Source organism: Cebus imitator, unplaced genomic scaffold, assembly GCF_001604975.1.
Source record: "Cebus imitator isolate Cc_AM_T3 unplaced genomic scaffold, Cebus_imitator-1.0 Scaffold24, whole genome shotgun sequence".
Lineage (NCBI taxonomy): Eukaryota > Metazoa > Chordata > Mammalia > Primates > Cebidae > Cebus > Cebus imitator.
Window position 1 is genome coordinate 10,801,603 of NW_016107339.1, and position 13,613 is coordinate 10,815,215.

At 51.5% G+C, this 13,613-nt stretch overlaps 3 protein-coding genes across 9 annotated transcripts in view; 1 reads left to right on the forward strand and 2 right to left on the reverse strand.

Moving 5' to 3' along the window:
- TEAD3 (TEA domain transcription factor 3) overlaps nucleotides 1-3,233 on the forward strand; it is a 26,097-nt gene extending 22,864 nt beyond the window's left edge. Inside the window, exons 11-15 of the mRNA XM_017522239.2 lie at nucleotides 412-545; nucleotides 762-935; nucleotides 1,145-1,285; nucleotides 1,363-1,515; nucleotides 1,696-3,233. Coding sequence (XP_017377728.2) covers nucleotides 412-545; nucleotides 762-935; nucleotides 1,145-1,285; nucleotides 1,363-1,515; nucleotides 1,696-1,809 — 716 coding nt within the window. The 3' untranslated portion in view covers nucleotides 1,810-3,233. The remainder of the gene's footprint in view (nucleotides 1-411; nucleotides 546-761; nucleotides 936-1,144; nucleotides 1,286-1,362; nucleotides 1,516-1,695) is intronic.
- A 2,715-nt stretch (nucleotides 3,234-5,948) lies between these two features.
- Nucleotides 5,949-8,362, reverse strand: RPL10A (ribosomal protein L10a). Of its 2 annotated transcripts, none has more exons than XM_017522242.2 (6): nucleotides 8,324-8,362; nucleotides 7,878-7,952; nucleotides 7,720-7,800; nucleotides 7,224-7,372; nucleotides 6,374-6,546; nucleotides 5,949-6,152 (listed from the first exon to the last, which is right to left on the reverse strand). In XM_017522242.2, the coding sequence occupies exons 1-6, from the start codon at nucleotides 8,326-8,328 to the stop codon at nucleotides 5,982-5,984; spliced, it is 654 nt and encodes a 217-aa protein (XP_017377731.1). In that variant the 5' UTR covers nucleotides 8,329-8,362; the 3' UTR covers nucleotides 5,949-5,981. The 2 variants fall into 2 exon arrangements, with proteins under 2 accessions (XP_017377731.1, XP_037592191.1); XM_037736263.1 differs by having other exon boundaries at nucleotides 7,878-7,949; nucleotides 8,324-8,352.
- Nucleotides 8,363-9,184: 822 nt separating this feature from the next.
- FANCE (FA complementation group E) overlaps nucleotides 9,185-13,613 on the reverse strand; it is a 13,683-nt gene continuing 9,254 nt past the window's right edge. For 4 of the 6 annotated variants that reach the window (XM_017522238.2, XM_017522237.2, XM_037736261.1 and 1 more), the window contains exons 9-10: nucleotides 12,763-12,888; nucleotides 9,188-10,054 (exon numbers count right to left, since the gene is read on the reverse strand). In XM_017522238.2, coding sequence (XP_017377727.1) covers nucleotides 9,953-10,054; nucleotides 12,763-12,888 — 228 coding nt within the window. In that variant the 3' untranslated portion in view covers nucleotides 9,188-9,952. Of the gene's footprint in view, nucleotides 10,055-12,762; nucleotides 12,889-13,613 lie in introns of those variants that run through there. The other 2 variants (XM_017522235.2, XM_037736262.1) reach the window with 2 other exon arrangements.

The following is a 13,613-nucleotide window of genomic DNA, read 5'->3' on the forward strand; positions in this document are numbered from 1 at the left end:
AGTACACACCTCCAAAACCTACGTTTATACACGTCCCTGTAAGGACCACAAGTACACACCTCCAAAACCTACGTTTATACACATCCCTGTAAGGAAATGCGCTGAAATCTTAACAAGGCTCACTCTCTCTAGATGGTGGGATTCTGGGTAAGTGTTCTTTCCCTTTTTGACTTCTCTGTGTTTTCTGTTTAAACACACATTAATAGTCACACAGAGTAATGTTTTTGATGTTTACTGCTAGGGCCACCACATATGGTTGTGCAGGTTGTACACTGTACAAGGACACCTAGTAGGGGAGTCAAAATCCAACCCATGTTCCTTTCCAAAAGGGGCACCTTTGCAGGCTGGGGCGGCTTTGTCAGTAAGCACCTGCATGCGCCCATGCGGATGAGAATCCATCTCGCCTCCCAGGTTATGAGCCCCTGGCCCCGCTGCCCCCAGCTGCTGCCTCTGTGCCCGTGTGGCAGGACCGCACCATTGCCTCCTCCCGGCTGCGGCTCCTCGAGTACTCAGCCTTCATGGAGGTGCAGCGAGACCCTGACACGGTAACATGTTTGGGGGTGAGGGTGAGGCTTTGCACAATTGTGGAGAGGCCAGCCGGGTGATCCACGACTGAAACTCGGGGTCCTGGGTTGGGGGTGTGGCCTGTTCAGGAAGCTCCAGGCAATTCTGTGCCTCTGTGCCTGTGTAGTGCCCCCTTCCCTGCCTTCGGGTCTGCATGTCTGAGTGCTCTCCTGACCCTGTCTGGGCCCTCCCCACAGTACAGCAAACACCTGTTTGTGCACATCGGCCAGACAAACCCCGCCTTCTCAGACCCACCCCTGGAGGCAGTAGATGTGCGCCAGATCTATGACAAGTTCCCCGAGAAAAAGGGGGGACTGAAGGAGCTCTATGAGAAAGGGCCCCCTAATGCCTTCTTCCTCGTCAAGTTCTGGGTGAGTCCCCCAGCCCTCTCTGCTCCCAGCCCCCTTCCTTACCCCAGAGGTGCAACATCCAGGCCCACTGCATTGACCTCTGGCCCTGCTCCATCTCCTCATGGCCTATGGGCAAAGTGCCAGAGATGGGTCCTTGGGGAGGACTCTGATGTGGTGTGGCGGGAATCCTGGTCTCTGCCAGCACCTAACACCCTCACCCCCATGCCCAGGCCGACCTCAACAGTACCATCCAGGAGGGCCCAGGAGCCTTCTATGGGGTCAGCTCTCAGTACAGCTCTGCTGATAGCATGACCATCAGCGTCTCCACCAAGGTGTGCTCCTTTGGCAAACAGGTGGTAGAGAAGGTGGAGGTGAGTGGGGACTCAGGGTGGCTTGGGGGGGCTGGGAGCAGGCTGGCTGAGTGATGCCTTCTCCATGCTCTCTGCAGACTGAGTACGCTAGGCTGGAGAACGGGCGCTTTGTGTACCGTATCCACCGCTCGCCCATGTGCGAGTATATGATCAACTTCATCCACAAGCTGAAGCACCTGCCCGAGAAGTACATGATGAACAGCGTGCTGGAGAACTTCACCATCCTGCAGGTATGGGGGGCAGCAGGGGTCATGGTGAGTCCCACAGGCCAGGGTCCTCAAAGTTGGGTAGCCAGACACATCACTCGGATGAGAGGCACAGATCCGGAAAGGAGAGGGGTCTGTTCGGCTCCCTGCCCCATGGCCCTGTTCCCCCTGACCTCCTGAATCTCTTACCTGCTCATCCCCCAGGTGGTCACGAGCCGGGACTCCCAGGAGACCCTGCTTGTCATTGCTTTTGTCTTCGAAGTCTCCACCAGCGAGCACGGGGCCCAGCACCATGTCTACAAGCTCGTCAAAGACTAGGGTGCCCTCTGCGCCTCCGTAAGGATGCAGGGTGAGCATCTCCTCTCCACACCTGCCTGGCACCCCTGGGGGGGGGTCCAGGATTGAGGACTCATCTACCTGCCAGGCCTCAGGCCCAGGACCCAGGAGGCCTCCCCACCTACCCCAGCACACACTCCCTGCCACTGTTCTGCGCTTTAATTGAGGAGAGGAGGGCTCAGCAGTGGGGCAGCCTGCCCGCCAGCGCTGATCCACCATCACTCCGCTCTGCCCAGCCTTGTGTGACCTCAGAGAGGTGGGGAGGGGGAACACCTTCAGCCTCTGGCATGTGTGGCCACTGCTCCACCGTGGGGGAGTGTCATGGGCAGCTGAGGGCAGGATGGAGACCGAGGGAGTCAGCAAGCGGAGGCCCTGGAAAAGGAGAGTGTCAGGTCAGGGTTGGGCTCTGAGGGCAGAGGGGCCCACACTTCTTTGCCCCTTCCGTGTGCCAGGCTTGGTGCCCAGACTCCTTGCCTGGCTTGTGCGGTGCTAGACTCTGCACAGCAAGTGTGGGTCTCCAGGTTTCAGGTGAAGTGCCGAGGCTCCAGGAAGTTGAGTGACCCACAGGAGAGGTGGGCAGAGCTGGAGTTCTCATCCAGGGCTGCCTGTCCCCAGAGCCCAGGTTTACACTACCTCCCTGGGGCAAGGGCTGGCCACAGGGTTGGGGAGAGGCTCTGCAGTGTGAAGAGTGGAGCCTCCTCAAACTCCTCGAGGACAGCTGGGTTAGGGGAGCACCTGTTTCTACAGCAATAGACCCTTATTAGGCACCCCATCAGCCCACAAGCCAACCAGCGGGGCTCCAGGAAGATGGGGCAACCCCCAGCACCCTCCAGATTGAGGGCAAGGTAGAGGAAGGAGTCCCAGCCTCTGGGCAGACCAGAAGCCTGGAGGGAAGGCTAGCAGAAGGCTTTTGGTTTTTCTCTTGCCCAAGGCTGGGATCTGACAAACCCTTGGTGGGCACTGCTCCCTTAGGTTCTTCTCCACCTCAGTCTACCTGCCCGGAGCAGCAGCTCCCAGACCCAGTGCTGGGACTGAAGGTTAACCCTTCCCCTGCTGCCCCTTCTCAACACCCAGGCCCCCAGAGCCAGCCGGGCCTGACCAGCAGCCACCTGTGGGTATTTATGAGTTTCATATGAAGTACTGTGCCCCTTCCCTTCCTCATCCTGACCCTGCCCGAGCTTCCTGAAGGTCCTCACCGTTTGCATATTGCTCAGGCCACCTCCAAACCCCACCTAGGTTTTATAATGTATATTATATATTTTTTTGTGTATTTTTAAAATCCAGCTGTGATGGGTTGTATCATAAATGCGGCTTGGGGTTGGGGCAGGGACCATCAAGGCCCAGCTCCTGCTCAAAAAAAAAAAAAAAAAAAATTAAAGTTATATGTTTGTGGGTCAGTCATACAATCACTTGTGTGCCAGACCTTTGGATTTGAACAGCTTCAGGTGAGAGCTCCTCCCAGGTCCTAGTGTGTCATCACCCCCAACCCCTGCAAAGCCATCTCTTGGGGGGCCCCAAGCCCTACCCACACTCAGCATTTCCCTCACTCCCTCCTGCTTCGAGCTGAGCACTTGTACCTGAGGCCCCTAAGGGAAGTGATTTGCTCAGGTTCGTACATTGACTGAGATGGAGCTCCAGGCCTCAGCTAAGCCAGCACAACACAGATCAAGGCCTGGAGGTTATTCATTGACCCTGTGACTGAAGGAGGGTAAGCACTCTCCCCAGGTGACAGCTGCTGACCTACCCATGTCTGTCTGGAAAGGCCTGCTGTCCTGAGCCACCCGTCCGCAGTTGGGACCAGTCATTACAGGGCTGAGGCAGAGATACTTCAAGACTTTCAGCGGACATTTGCCCAAAGAGTCTGTTCCAGCCTTTTCTCCTACAGTTAAATATGGGTGAGCTGACTGGACTCACTCCATCAAAGGATGAGACTATTTGCTCTCAGGGTGGCAGGCTAGAATAAGAGTTAAACAGAATGGGGGTCACCCAGTTAAATTTTAATTTCAGATAAACGGATGATTTAAGCATGTTCCACACATTACTAAGGACATCCTGCATTTTTATTTGCTAAATCTGGCAATCCTCTAGAATCATCTTAACAGATGGGGAAAACTTGAGACATGTTAAATATACTCCTCAGGATTCCAATGTGCGCCTGGTATCCCACTAGGGATCCCCAAACTTTCACCTGCTGGATGGGTGGGTGCCCAGAGCCCCAGTAAGTAGGAGGAGCCCAGGAGGCAGAAATTCGTGTTAGATCTACTGGACACTGATTACATCTATGGGCAACTAGCACACAAGAGCCTTCAGATAATTGCTTTTGCTTTATTTACTTAAACCTAAAGTTTCCCTTTTCCTTCCAATTGCAAAGATCACAGGAGGTTTGGAAAATACATAAAAACCCAAAGAAAAATAACCTAGACAAGAGGAAGTAGCTGGCTGGACCTGTCTTGAGAACCAAAATTCACTGCTCATCATCCTCATTAGGTTTTATACCTGCCTTACCAAGAAACTGCTGTAACTTAAAAGCTAAAAAAGTTAGCCAGGTGTGGCGGCTCACATCTGTAATCCCAGCACTTTAGGAGGCCAAGGCAGGCAGATCATCTGACATCAGGAGTCCAAGACCAGCCTGCCCAACATGAAGAAACCTGTCTCTACTAAAAATACAAAGAGAAAACTAAAAGCACAACTTGCTGAGTGAAAACCATGTTCTTCACAGTTCAGGGACAGGTAAAGCTGTTTTAAGAAATGCAACATTCATTCCTCGCTCCTCACCAACAGTCTTGCTGTCACCCAGGCAGGAGTGCAGCATCTTCGCTCACTGCAACCTCTACTTCCTGGGTTCAAACAGTTCTGCCTCAGCCTACTAGCTGGGATTACAGGCATGAGCCACTGCACCTAGCCAAAATGCACTGTTTTTAAGTATCACTTTTATGCTTTAAAATAACCCTTCTCAGCTGGACTCGGTGGCTTATGCTTGTAATATCAGCACTTTGGGAGGCTGAGGCAGGTGGATCACGATGTCAGGAGTTCAAGACCAGCCTGGCCATCGTGGCGAAACTTATCTCTACTAAATATAGATATATTTTTTCAAATTGGCTGGGCATGGTGGCATGTCTCTGTAATCCCAGCTACTTACTCAGGAGGCTGAGGCAGGAGAATCCAAAAGGCAGAGGCTGCAGTGAGCAGAGACCACACCACTGCATTCCAGCCTAGGCAACAAGAGTGAAACGTCTCAAAAAATAAAATAACCTTCTATTAAAAAACAGGGATGAACTGGGTCCCCTATTTCCCAGTCAAACGAAGTTGATTTAAGTCAGAGGTTAAAAAGCAGGTATTTCCCACCACACCAAAAGCCACCTTTCCACTACTAGGTGCTGGAGACAAGAACTGTAACAGGGAAATGCCTCAGAAAGGGAGGGGGGCTAAGCACACCTGGGGCAAGAACCTGGAAGTTTCCATGGCCTGACTCTACCTAATGCTGGTTCCCCTAGAATTAACAGGACCCTGGCTGAGCATAGTGGCTCATGCCTGTAGTCCCAGCACTTTGGGAGGCAGGCAGATCACAAGGTCAGGAGTTCAAGACCAGCCTGGCCAAGATGGTGAAAACCTGTCTCTACTAAAAAAAAAAAAAATTAGCTGGGCATAGTGGATGGTAAATGTAATCCCAGCTACTCAGGAGGCTGAGGCAGGGGAATTGCTTGAACTTAGGAGGCACAGATTGCCGTGAGCCAAGATGGTGCCACTGCATTCCAGCCTGGGTTGGACTGCACTCTATCTCAAAAAAAAAAAAATTACAATTTTGTACTGTTGCTGTTCCTTGTTTTCCTTAACATTTTACTCATTACCCAAAGCACAGTATACTCGACATGGCGCCTGTTAACACAGAAATGCTAAGATCCTCTTAAGTTTACACAGACCAATCCTGTCAAAGCTTCAGTCCTGTTTAGCAAGCCTCCCAAGACTGCCTAATTTTGATGGCATAAAAACATCCTCTTCCCTGTAGTACCCAACTATCCATCATCAAGGTCACAAACTACAACAGCTAGCCATCAGCAGTGCCAAGGCACTCACTTGTCAATTGACAAACCACCACCCACTCTCAATCACAGACAGACAGAGGGGACTGGTAATAGAATTTATTCAAATGTGCCTTAATATAGGCGCTGGGGCTTGCCCATGGTGCTCTTGATATATAAGGCCCGGACATTCTGCCAGTTTTTCTTGAGCAATGACACCAAGAAATTGACAGCCAGGTGAATGTTATACACAAGCTCATCGTCTGTCATCTTCACGTGACCAACAGCCACAGCCAGACATAACACCTGAGAGGAGAGAGAGGATCAAGTCAGGTTGGTGGAAGGATGGCAAATGGCCCATCCCTCCTCCCACAGTGACCTAGTGAGCAGATACTAGGACCCAGGCCAAGGAAGACTAGGGTGAAGTTTCAATCCTGGTGGGACTCCTACTGGCACATTTAGAGACTTGGGTAAGATCTGGACCCTGCCAGCACCTTCACCCATAGCAACCCACCAGACCCCCTCACCTTCTTCATTTGGAACTTGATCGTGGACTTCACCTCATCCACTTTGGCCACCATGTTTTCATTGTGTGTGAGCAGGGAGGGGAACTTTCCCGCCTTATTTAGGCCTGGGCCGAGGATTCGTGGAATCTGCTTGATCAGAGACTCTGAGGCCAAAAATGCATCATACTTCTTGGCTGGTAAAGAGAGGAACCCATTGGCATTGCTTAGGACACCTGGTCACCAAGACACACCTCAAATGTGGCAGGCCGGAAGTACACCTGAATCAACCATGTAAGTGACCTCCAAAGCAGCACCCTCTCTGACTCCACCTCAGTCTTTTCCCCAGCCCAAGTGGTTTCCTGAAAGTTCTGGAAAGTCACTGGACCCAAAACATGGTGTCAGAAGATCAGGATGACCCACAATCCATGACATAACCACTGTACAACAGATGCTCCAGTCAACACTGCCTGGGCTCGAATTCTGCCTTCCTATTTCTTAACTGTAGACCCTGGACATTTGACAACTGGGAACGTCTGCTTCCTACCTTTAAAAGCAGTCTAAATGCCGCTGCCTAAACAACGCAGCATAAAGATTCCCAAAGCATAGCTCACCAGCACCTGACTGGTCAACTTACAATGTCTGGCCTCCCTCCTTATCAACCTGAATCCTCATAGCAAATACAAACATCAAACCACCACAAAGCTAAAACAGCAGTCAGGCCAACTAAGCAACCACTGCCAATCCTTTGCGCTGTTCTAGCCCCCTCATCATTTAAAAATCGAAATGGCAGAAAAGCCGTCCTTCTACCATTCCCATGACCGTCTGCTCCCAACCCACATCTCACACGCAAAACCGCAGCGGCTGGACTCACCCAGCTTCTTGACCAGTTTTTTATTCTTGTTGAGTTTTTTCAGCGCCTCGATGTCCATGTGGGGGATATCCACGGCCTTGGCCTCGTCACAGTGCTGCTGGTCCCCCAGGACACACACGGAGAACTTGGGGCGAGGAGTGGACTTAAGCCTGGGTTTGGGAGAACCAACAGGTTATGCCTAGCCCTGAGTCCCAAGGTCTGGTGAAGGGTCTGGGACCGCAGCAGGCACCAAGCCTTACCCAGAGCGTCCACATTCACCAGCAGCCAGCCTGGCTTCTCAGACTGGCCGGCGGGCTCGGCCGAGGCCTCCCCACGCCTCCCCTCATGTTTTAAGACCCAGGGTGGGGGTCCGTCCAGCCACGCCTGCCTGGAGCAGGGGGTCTGAACTACCCTGGCACATCAGTACCGACGTGCCCGCCTCCGGCTCAGCGGGAGCTGCAGGGGAGGGGCAGGTACGGGGGCACTGAGCGCTGGGTGGGGTCAGAACGGTGCCAACCTGACGGTGCCCGAGAAACGCTTGTCCTTCTGGGGGTCATAGTTCTTCAAACTGATCTGCAACTCCACCGTCTCCAGGAACCTTCGAGAGAGGAAAGGGGTTAAGTAAGCAGCCGCCGGCCCTCGCCACCCGCGCCCTGCCCCAGAGCCGGCACTCACTTGCGGCGCTTGCGCTGGTTCCCGTGTAGGACTTCCCGCACCGCCTCGTACAGGGTGTCGCGAGAGACTTTGCTGCTGCGGAAGAGAAACGATAGCTCACTCAGAGCTGCGGAGTCCACACGCTCGGCCTGCTCGGAAGACTCCGAGGCTTCAGGCTTAGAGACGGGCAGGCGGCCCACGGCGGACTCCCTCGTGGATTCCGGATACCATGTTGAGCGATGGGAGCCAAAACCCAGACCCAGACCCAGACCCAAGCCCCGGCGGAAGAGGGAGGCTCTCGGTGACTGGAACTGGTAGGAAGGGCGACACGCAGGCCGACCCGCCGTGAGACGTGCCCCGCGGCGAAGTTGGCGCAAGGGTCCGCAGTTCGGCCTGCAGGGTCCACATCCTTGCCCCGGCACCTGGAGGCGCAGATGAACGCCGATAGGGCTTTCAGCACCACTCACCTCATGGCTTCTCCTACCACGCCAACCGGAACAGAGACTAGAATGCTTTGCGCATGCGCTCAAATAGTGACCCTGATCTCGCGAGAATGCCTTGTTCCTCGGTCCTAGTTTTAAGAGAGGTGGGGTCGGCCAGCTCGGAGGAGCGCGGCCTTCTTTGGCCGCTGGGGGCCGTCGCTGCGCCGCCAAGCCGGCGCGGAAACCCAGAGTTGCCGCAGTCCTGGGCGCCCCGCTTCGCGCCCGCTGCTGCTGGGCCCCTAGGGAACCAGCTGGGTTCAAGGGCTCGAGCTTCAGTAGTCACACGTGCTGGGTACAGCCCCGTGATGTTCACTGACAGCGTGGATTCCGGCTTGCTTGTCCCTCAAGCCACTCTCTCCTCGTGCCCTCCTCACCAGCTTATGTTTTCAAAAGCAAGCCTTGTTCCTCGGCCAGGCCTCCCTTCCTCAGCACTTGCTTTAACGTGAACTCTCGTGGTAATGAAGTGTCAGAAAAGTTCTGTTCCTGGACTCACACAACGCCTGCAGAGAACAGCTGGGAAGGTCCTAAAGTGAACTTTCACTTGATAGTGAATTCAATAACCGAGGTGGCTCATGCATGTAATTCCAGCACTTCAGGAGGCGGGCAGATCAACTGAGGTCAGGAGTTCGAGACCAGTCTGGCCAATGTAGTGAAACTCTGTCTATACTAAAAATACAAAAATGAGCCGGGCATGGTGGCATACGCCTGTAATCCTAGCTACCCAGGAGGCTAAGGCTGGAGAATTGCTTGAACCAGGGAAGTAGAGGTTGCAGTGAGCCAAGATCACGCTACTGCACTCCAACCTGCGTGACGGAGTGAGACTCTGTCTCAAAACAAAAAAAAATACATTATTGAACTTACTTTTTATTCAATACCATTGATAAATTATTATTCGTCAGAAACAAAACACAGAGAGTCATAACATACAGAAGCACAAGAGCTTCATCTGAGCACACTGGTACCCCAGACCTCCTAGAGCATCTCATGTCTACTCTGGGTCAGCTTGACCCTACTGAGCCCTATCAGAAAGTTTCTGTCCCTGCAGCCTGAGAATTGATGAGGAGTGGGCCTGGCGTCAGCAGCCTTTGAAAATATAGCTATGGCCTGGTATGGTGGCTCATGCCTGTAATCTCAACACTTTGGGAGGCCAAGGCGGGAAGATCACTTAAGCTCAGGAATTGAAGACCAGCCCTGACAAGTTGATTATCTACAAAATAAAAAAAATTAGCTGGGCACAGCGCATGTGCATGTAGTCCCAGCTACTTGGGAGGCTGAGATGGGAGGATTAAGCCTGGGAGGCAGAGGTTGCAGTGAGCCATGATTGATCACACCACTGCACTCCAGCCTGGATGACAGAGCAATACCTTCTCTCAAAACAAAACAAAACAAAAGAAAGAGAAAATGTAGTTGAACTCCCTTAGCCCAGGAGCCTCCCTGCTGGCTGAGAAGCCAATATGGTCCCTCTGCAGCCTGAAGAGGGAGGCAGTTGGAACCTGGAATGGCTAGGCTCAGCCTTTACCCTCAGGCTAGGGCTCATGACAAGGCGGTAAAGGCAGAAATGCCCTTCAGGAAGCTGCTGATGGAGTTCCAAGAGGGTGATCCCTTGGTGGATGGTCAAGGGCCCAAATGTTTCAAGGCAGCCTGCAGGGACTTCCTCAGGAAGGTCGTGTTAGGTTCTAGGGCCATAGCCAGGCCCAGCCTCTGGGTCTCGGTGATCTGAGGAGAAGGAAAAATCATGTCAGGATTCCAGCAGCTGATCCCTCCCCTCTCCCCACTACTCCAGGGGCTCTACTGAGGAATGAGAGAAGAAGCCAGGAGGATGTAAGGAGGAGACTCCAAAGCAATCTAATCTCATTATTTCATCATGGTTAACCAGGTGGACCTGGAGCCAAATACTAGCTGCACAACTTACTAAGCTGGCCACGTTAGTAATAGTAGATAATTATTGTATGTTTACTATGTGGCAGCACTTTATATGCATCAATCCATATACAAATATACATATACATCATATATATGCATTGCTGTATATAATCCTCAAAAACTTCCCATTTTACAGATGAGAAAACTGAGGTTCACAGACACTACTGTGGCAGCTACCTTCCTTTTGGTCAACACTTTCTCTTTCTGCCCTGTTGCTACAACCTCCTAACAGGTCTCAGGACCTGTATCTTCACCCTCTAATCCCACTCCTCACAGAAACCACATGCTTAATAGTATCGATCTGACCAAGTTACTCCCAAGTTGAAGGTCCTTGGATGACTCCTGATGCCTCACATTGGAGGTACTTCTGCCCGGAGCTCCAGAGGATTCAGGAGCTCCCTGAAATTGTGCAACAGAGGCATGTTCATACTTCCATCTTTCTGGGAGGGTCTACATAAAATCATCAAATGGGCCTGTAACACCCCCCACATAAGGGTACAAAGGCAATAGCTCAGAATACCTGGCCTTCAAGATAAAGTCCAAGATAAAATTAAAAATAAAGCTCCTGGGCAGGCACTCTGGCTCACGCCTGTAATCCCAGCACTTTCAGAGGCCGAGGCAGGTGGATCACATTAGGTCAGGAGTTCAAGACCAGCCTGGCCAATATATTGTGAAACCCCATCTCTACTAAAAAATATAAAAATTAGCTGGGCATGGTGGCACACACCTGTAGTCCCAGCTACTTGGGAAGCTGAGGCAAGGGAATCACTTGAACCCAGGAGGCAGAGGTTGCAGTGAGCTGAGATTGCACCACTGCCCTCCAGCCTGGGCAACAGAGCAAGACTCTGTCTCTCAATCAGTCAGTCAACCAATAAAGCTCCTCGCCATGACCTACAGGGCCCTTTGTGAGTCTCAATTTTCTCATCTATGAAACAGACTAATAAGAATCTCTCTCATAGAGCTAACACATGGAATAAACTAGCAAGTTCATATATGTGAAGGGCTTAGAACTATGCCTGAGGCTGGGTGTCAAGGCTGAGGCTCAAGGCTGTAATCCCAGCACTTTGAGAGTCCAAGATGGGAGGATCGCTTGAGCCTAGGGGTTTGAGACCATGCTGGTCAACACAGCAAGACCCTGTCTCTATTTTTTTTTAATTTAATTTAATTTAAAAAAAGAGCCATGACTGAGACATGGTGGGGACTATGGAAATATTAGCTTAGTACTTGAGCTCTCTAATCTTACCCCCCACCACCATCCATTCTCACATTTTTAGGCTCCAGACACAATGAAATACTTGCAGATCCCCTCGAACACTCACTGCTCACACTGTATCTTTTGCCTGAAATGCCCTTCCTCTCATCACTGGCTCTTGACTACCATTCATCCTCTAAGAGTCAGGAAGGCTGGGCACGGTGGCCCATGCCTGTAATCCCAACTTTCTGGGAGGCTGAGGCGGGCAGATCACGAAGTCAGGAGTTCAAGACCAGCCTGCCCAACATGGTGAAACCCTATCTCTACTAAAAATACAAAAAATTAGCCAAGCATGGTGGCGGGTGCCTGTAATCCCAGCTACTCAGGAGGCTGAGGCAGAAGAATCGCTTGAACCCAGGAGGCAGAGGTTACAGTGAGCTGAGATGGTGCCATTGCACTCCGGCCCAGGCAACAGTGAGAGACTCCAACTCAAAGAAAAAAAAAAAAAAAAGCCTGTCCCAATTCCCAACCACAAACAAAGCTCACTTGCTCCTCTTCCTTTGCCACCAAATGCCCTTTGTACACCTCTCACCTGGCTCCTACCAGGTAGATAGTACTTCTAATATCTGTTATGTTTATTTTATTTCTCCCCTCTCACTAGCCTGGAGTTAGGGGATGGGGTCAACTAAAGAGCAGGAACTGCATTGTGGTCACTGTTGATTTCCTAGTGCCCCACACAGCATCTGGCATAAAGAAGTATTGACTGGATGAATGAACTCCTAAGCTGTCTCATTCCCCAGTCCTGGGCTTGAACTTATGGTTTTCCTGGCTAGCACTCAGGGTTTTTTTGTTTGTTTGTTTATTTTCTGAGATGGAGTCTCACTCTGTTGCCCAGGCTGGAATGCAATAGCTCGATATCAATGCAACCTCCACCTCCTGGCTTCAAGCAATTCTCCTGCTTCAGGCTTCTGAGTAACTAGGATTACAGGTGTGCACCACCATGCCTGGCTAATTTTTGCATTTTTAGTAGAGATGAGGTTTCACCATATGTTGGCCAGGTTGGCCTGGCTAATTTTTGCATTTTTAGTAGAGATGAGGTTTTACCATATGTTGGCCTGACTGCATGATCCGCCTGCCTTGGCCTCCCAAAGTACTGGGATTACCCAAAGTGCTGGGATTACAGGCGTGAGCTACTGTGCCCAGCCAGCACTCAGGGTTTTATCCTTGGCACACAAATTCATACACCCTTGTGGCAAGCCCAGGGCAGCCTTGCCAGCAGGATCAGCCCCATGGCCCTATCAATACTCACATTAGCCTGGTACTTGGTCATCACTGTCAGCATGAGCTTGGCATAGGCCATGGAGGTGGTGGCTGCCAGCCCCCTTTTACAGAGCTTCTCCATCAAGACACTGAACTTCTCAGGGGTCATTTCCACCTGCACATATTGGGAGACGCAGCATTATCACACGAAAAGCTTGGGCTCTTCATTCAGCCAGTCCTGGATTCAATTCCCAATTCCACCACTTCCTAGCTGGGTGACCCTGGGCAGGTCACTTAACCAACCTAAACCTCCATTTCCACATCTGTAAAATGAGGCTCATAATATCTAATTGAAGACTGTGAAAAGGATTAAATGAGATAATGCACGTAAGACACACGGGTCTCAGAAAATGGTGGCTACCATTGCAAAGGCTCAGATTAGGATCAAGGGGAAGCCAGGATCCCTCGTCTGGCTCAGTGGTTAAAGATATAAAGGAATCAGAGGGCCCAAGAGACACTGCAACCTTAATCACCTGGCTCTTCATAATAATAATTTAGGCTAGGCGCAGTGGCTCATGCCTGTAATCCCAGCACTTTGGGAGGCCAAGGAGGGTAGATCACTTGAGCCCAGAAGTTCTGGCTTCAAGTCATGGTAAAACTCTGTCTCTACTAAAAATACAAAAATTAACCGGCATGGTGACACACACCTGTAATCCCAGTTACTTGGGTGGCTTAGGCCCCAGGAGTTCTGGCCTCAAGTCATGGCAAAACCCTGTCTCTACTAAAAATACAAAAATTGCCGGGCGCGGTGGCTCAAGCCTGTAATCCCAGCACTTTGGGAGGCCGAGGTGGGTGGATCACAAGGTCAAGAGATCGAGACCATCCTGGTCAACATGGTGA

Bases quoted from the DNA above. Each gene is read 5' to 3' on its own strand.
- RPL10A (XM_017522242.2), bottom strand. The intron at 7,373-7,719 runs GTTGGCACCGTT...TCCCAAACCCAG, and splicing joins CGTTTCTCGGGCACCGTCAG to GCTTAAGTCCACTCCTCGCC. The intron at 6,547-7,223 runs GTGAGTCCAGCC...TCTCTTTACCAG, and splicing joins AAAACTGGTCAAGAAGCTGG to CCAAGAAGTATGATGCATTT.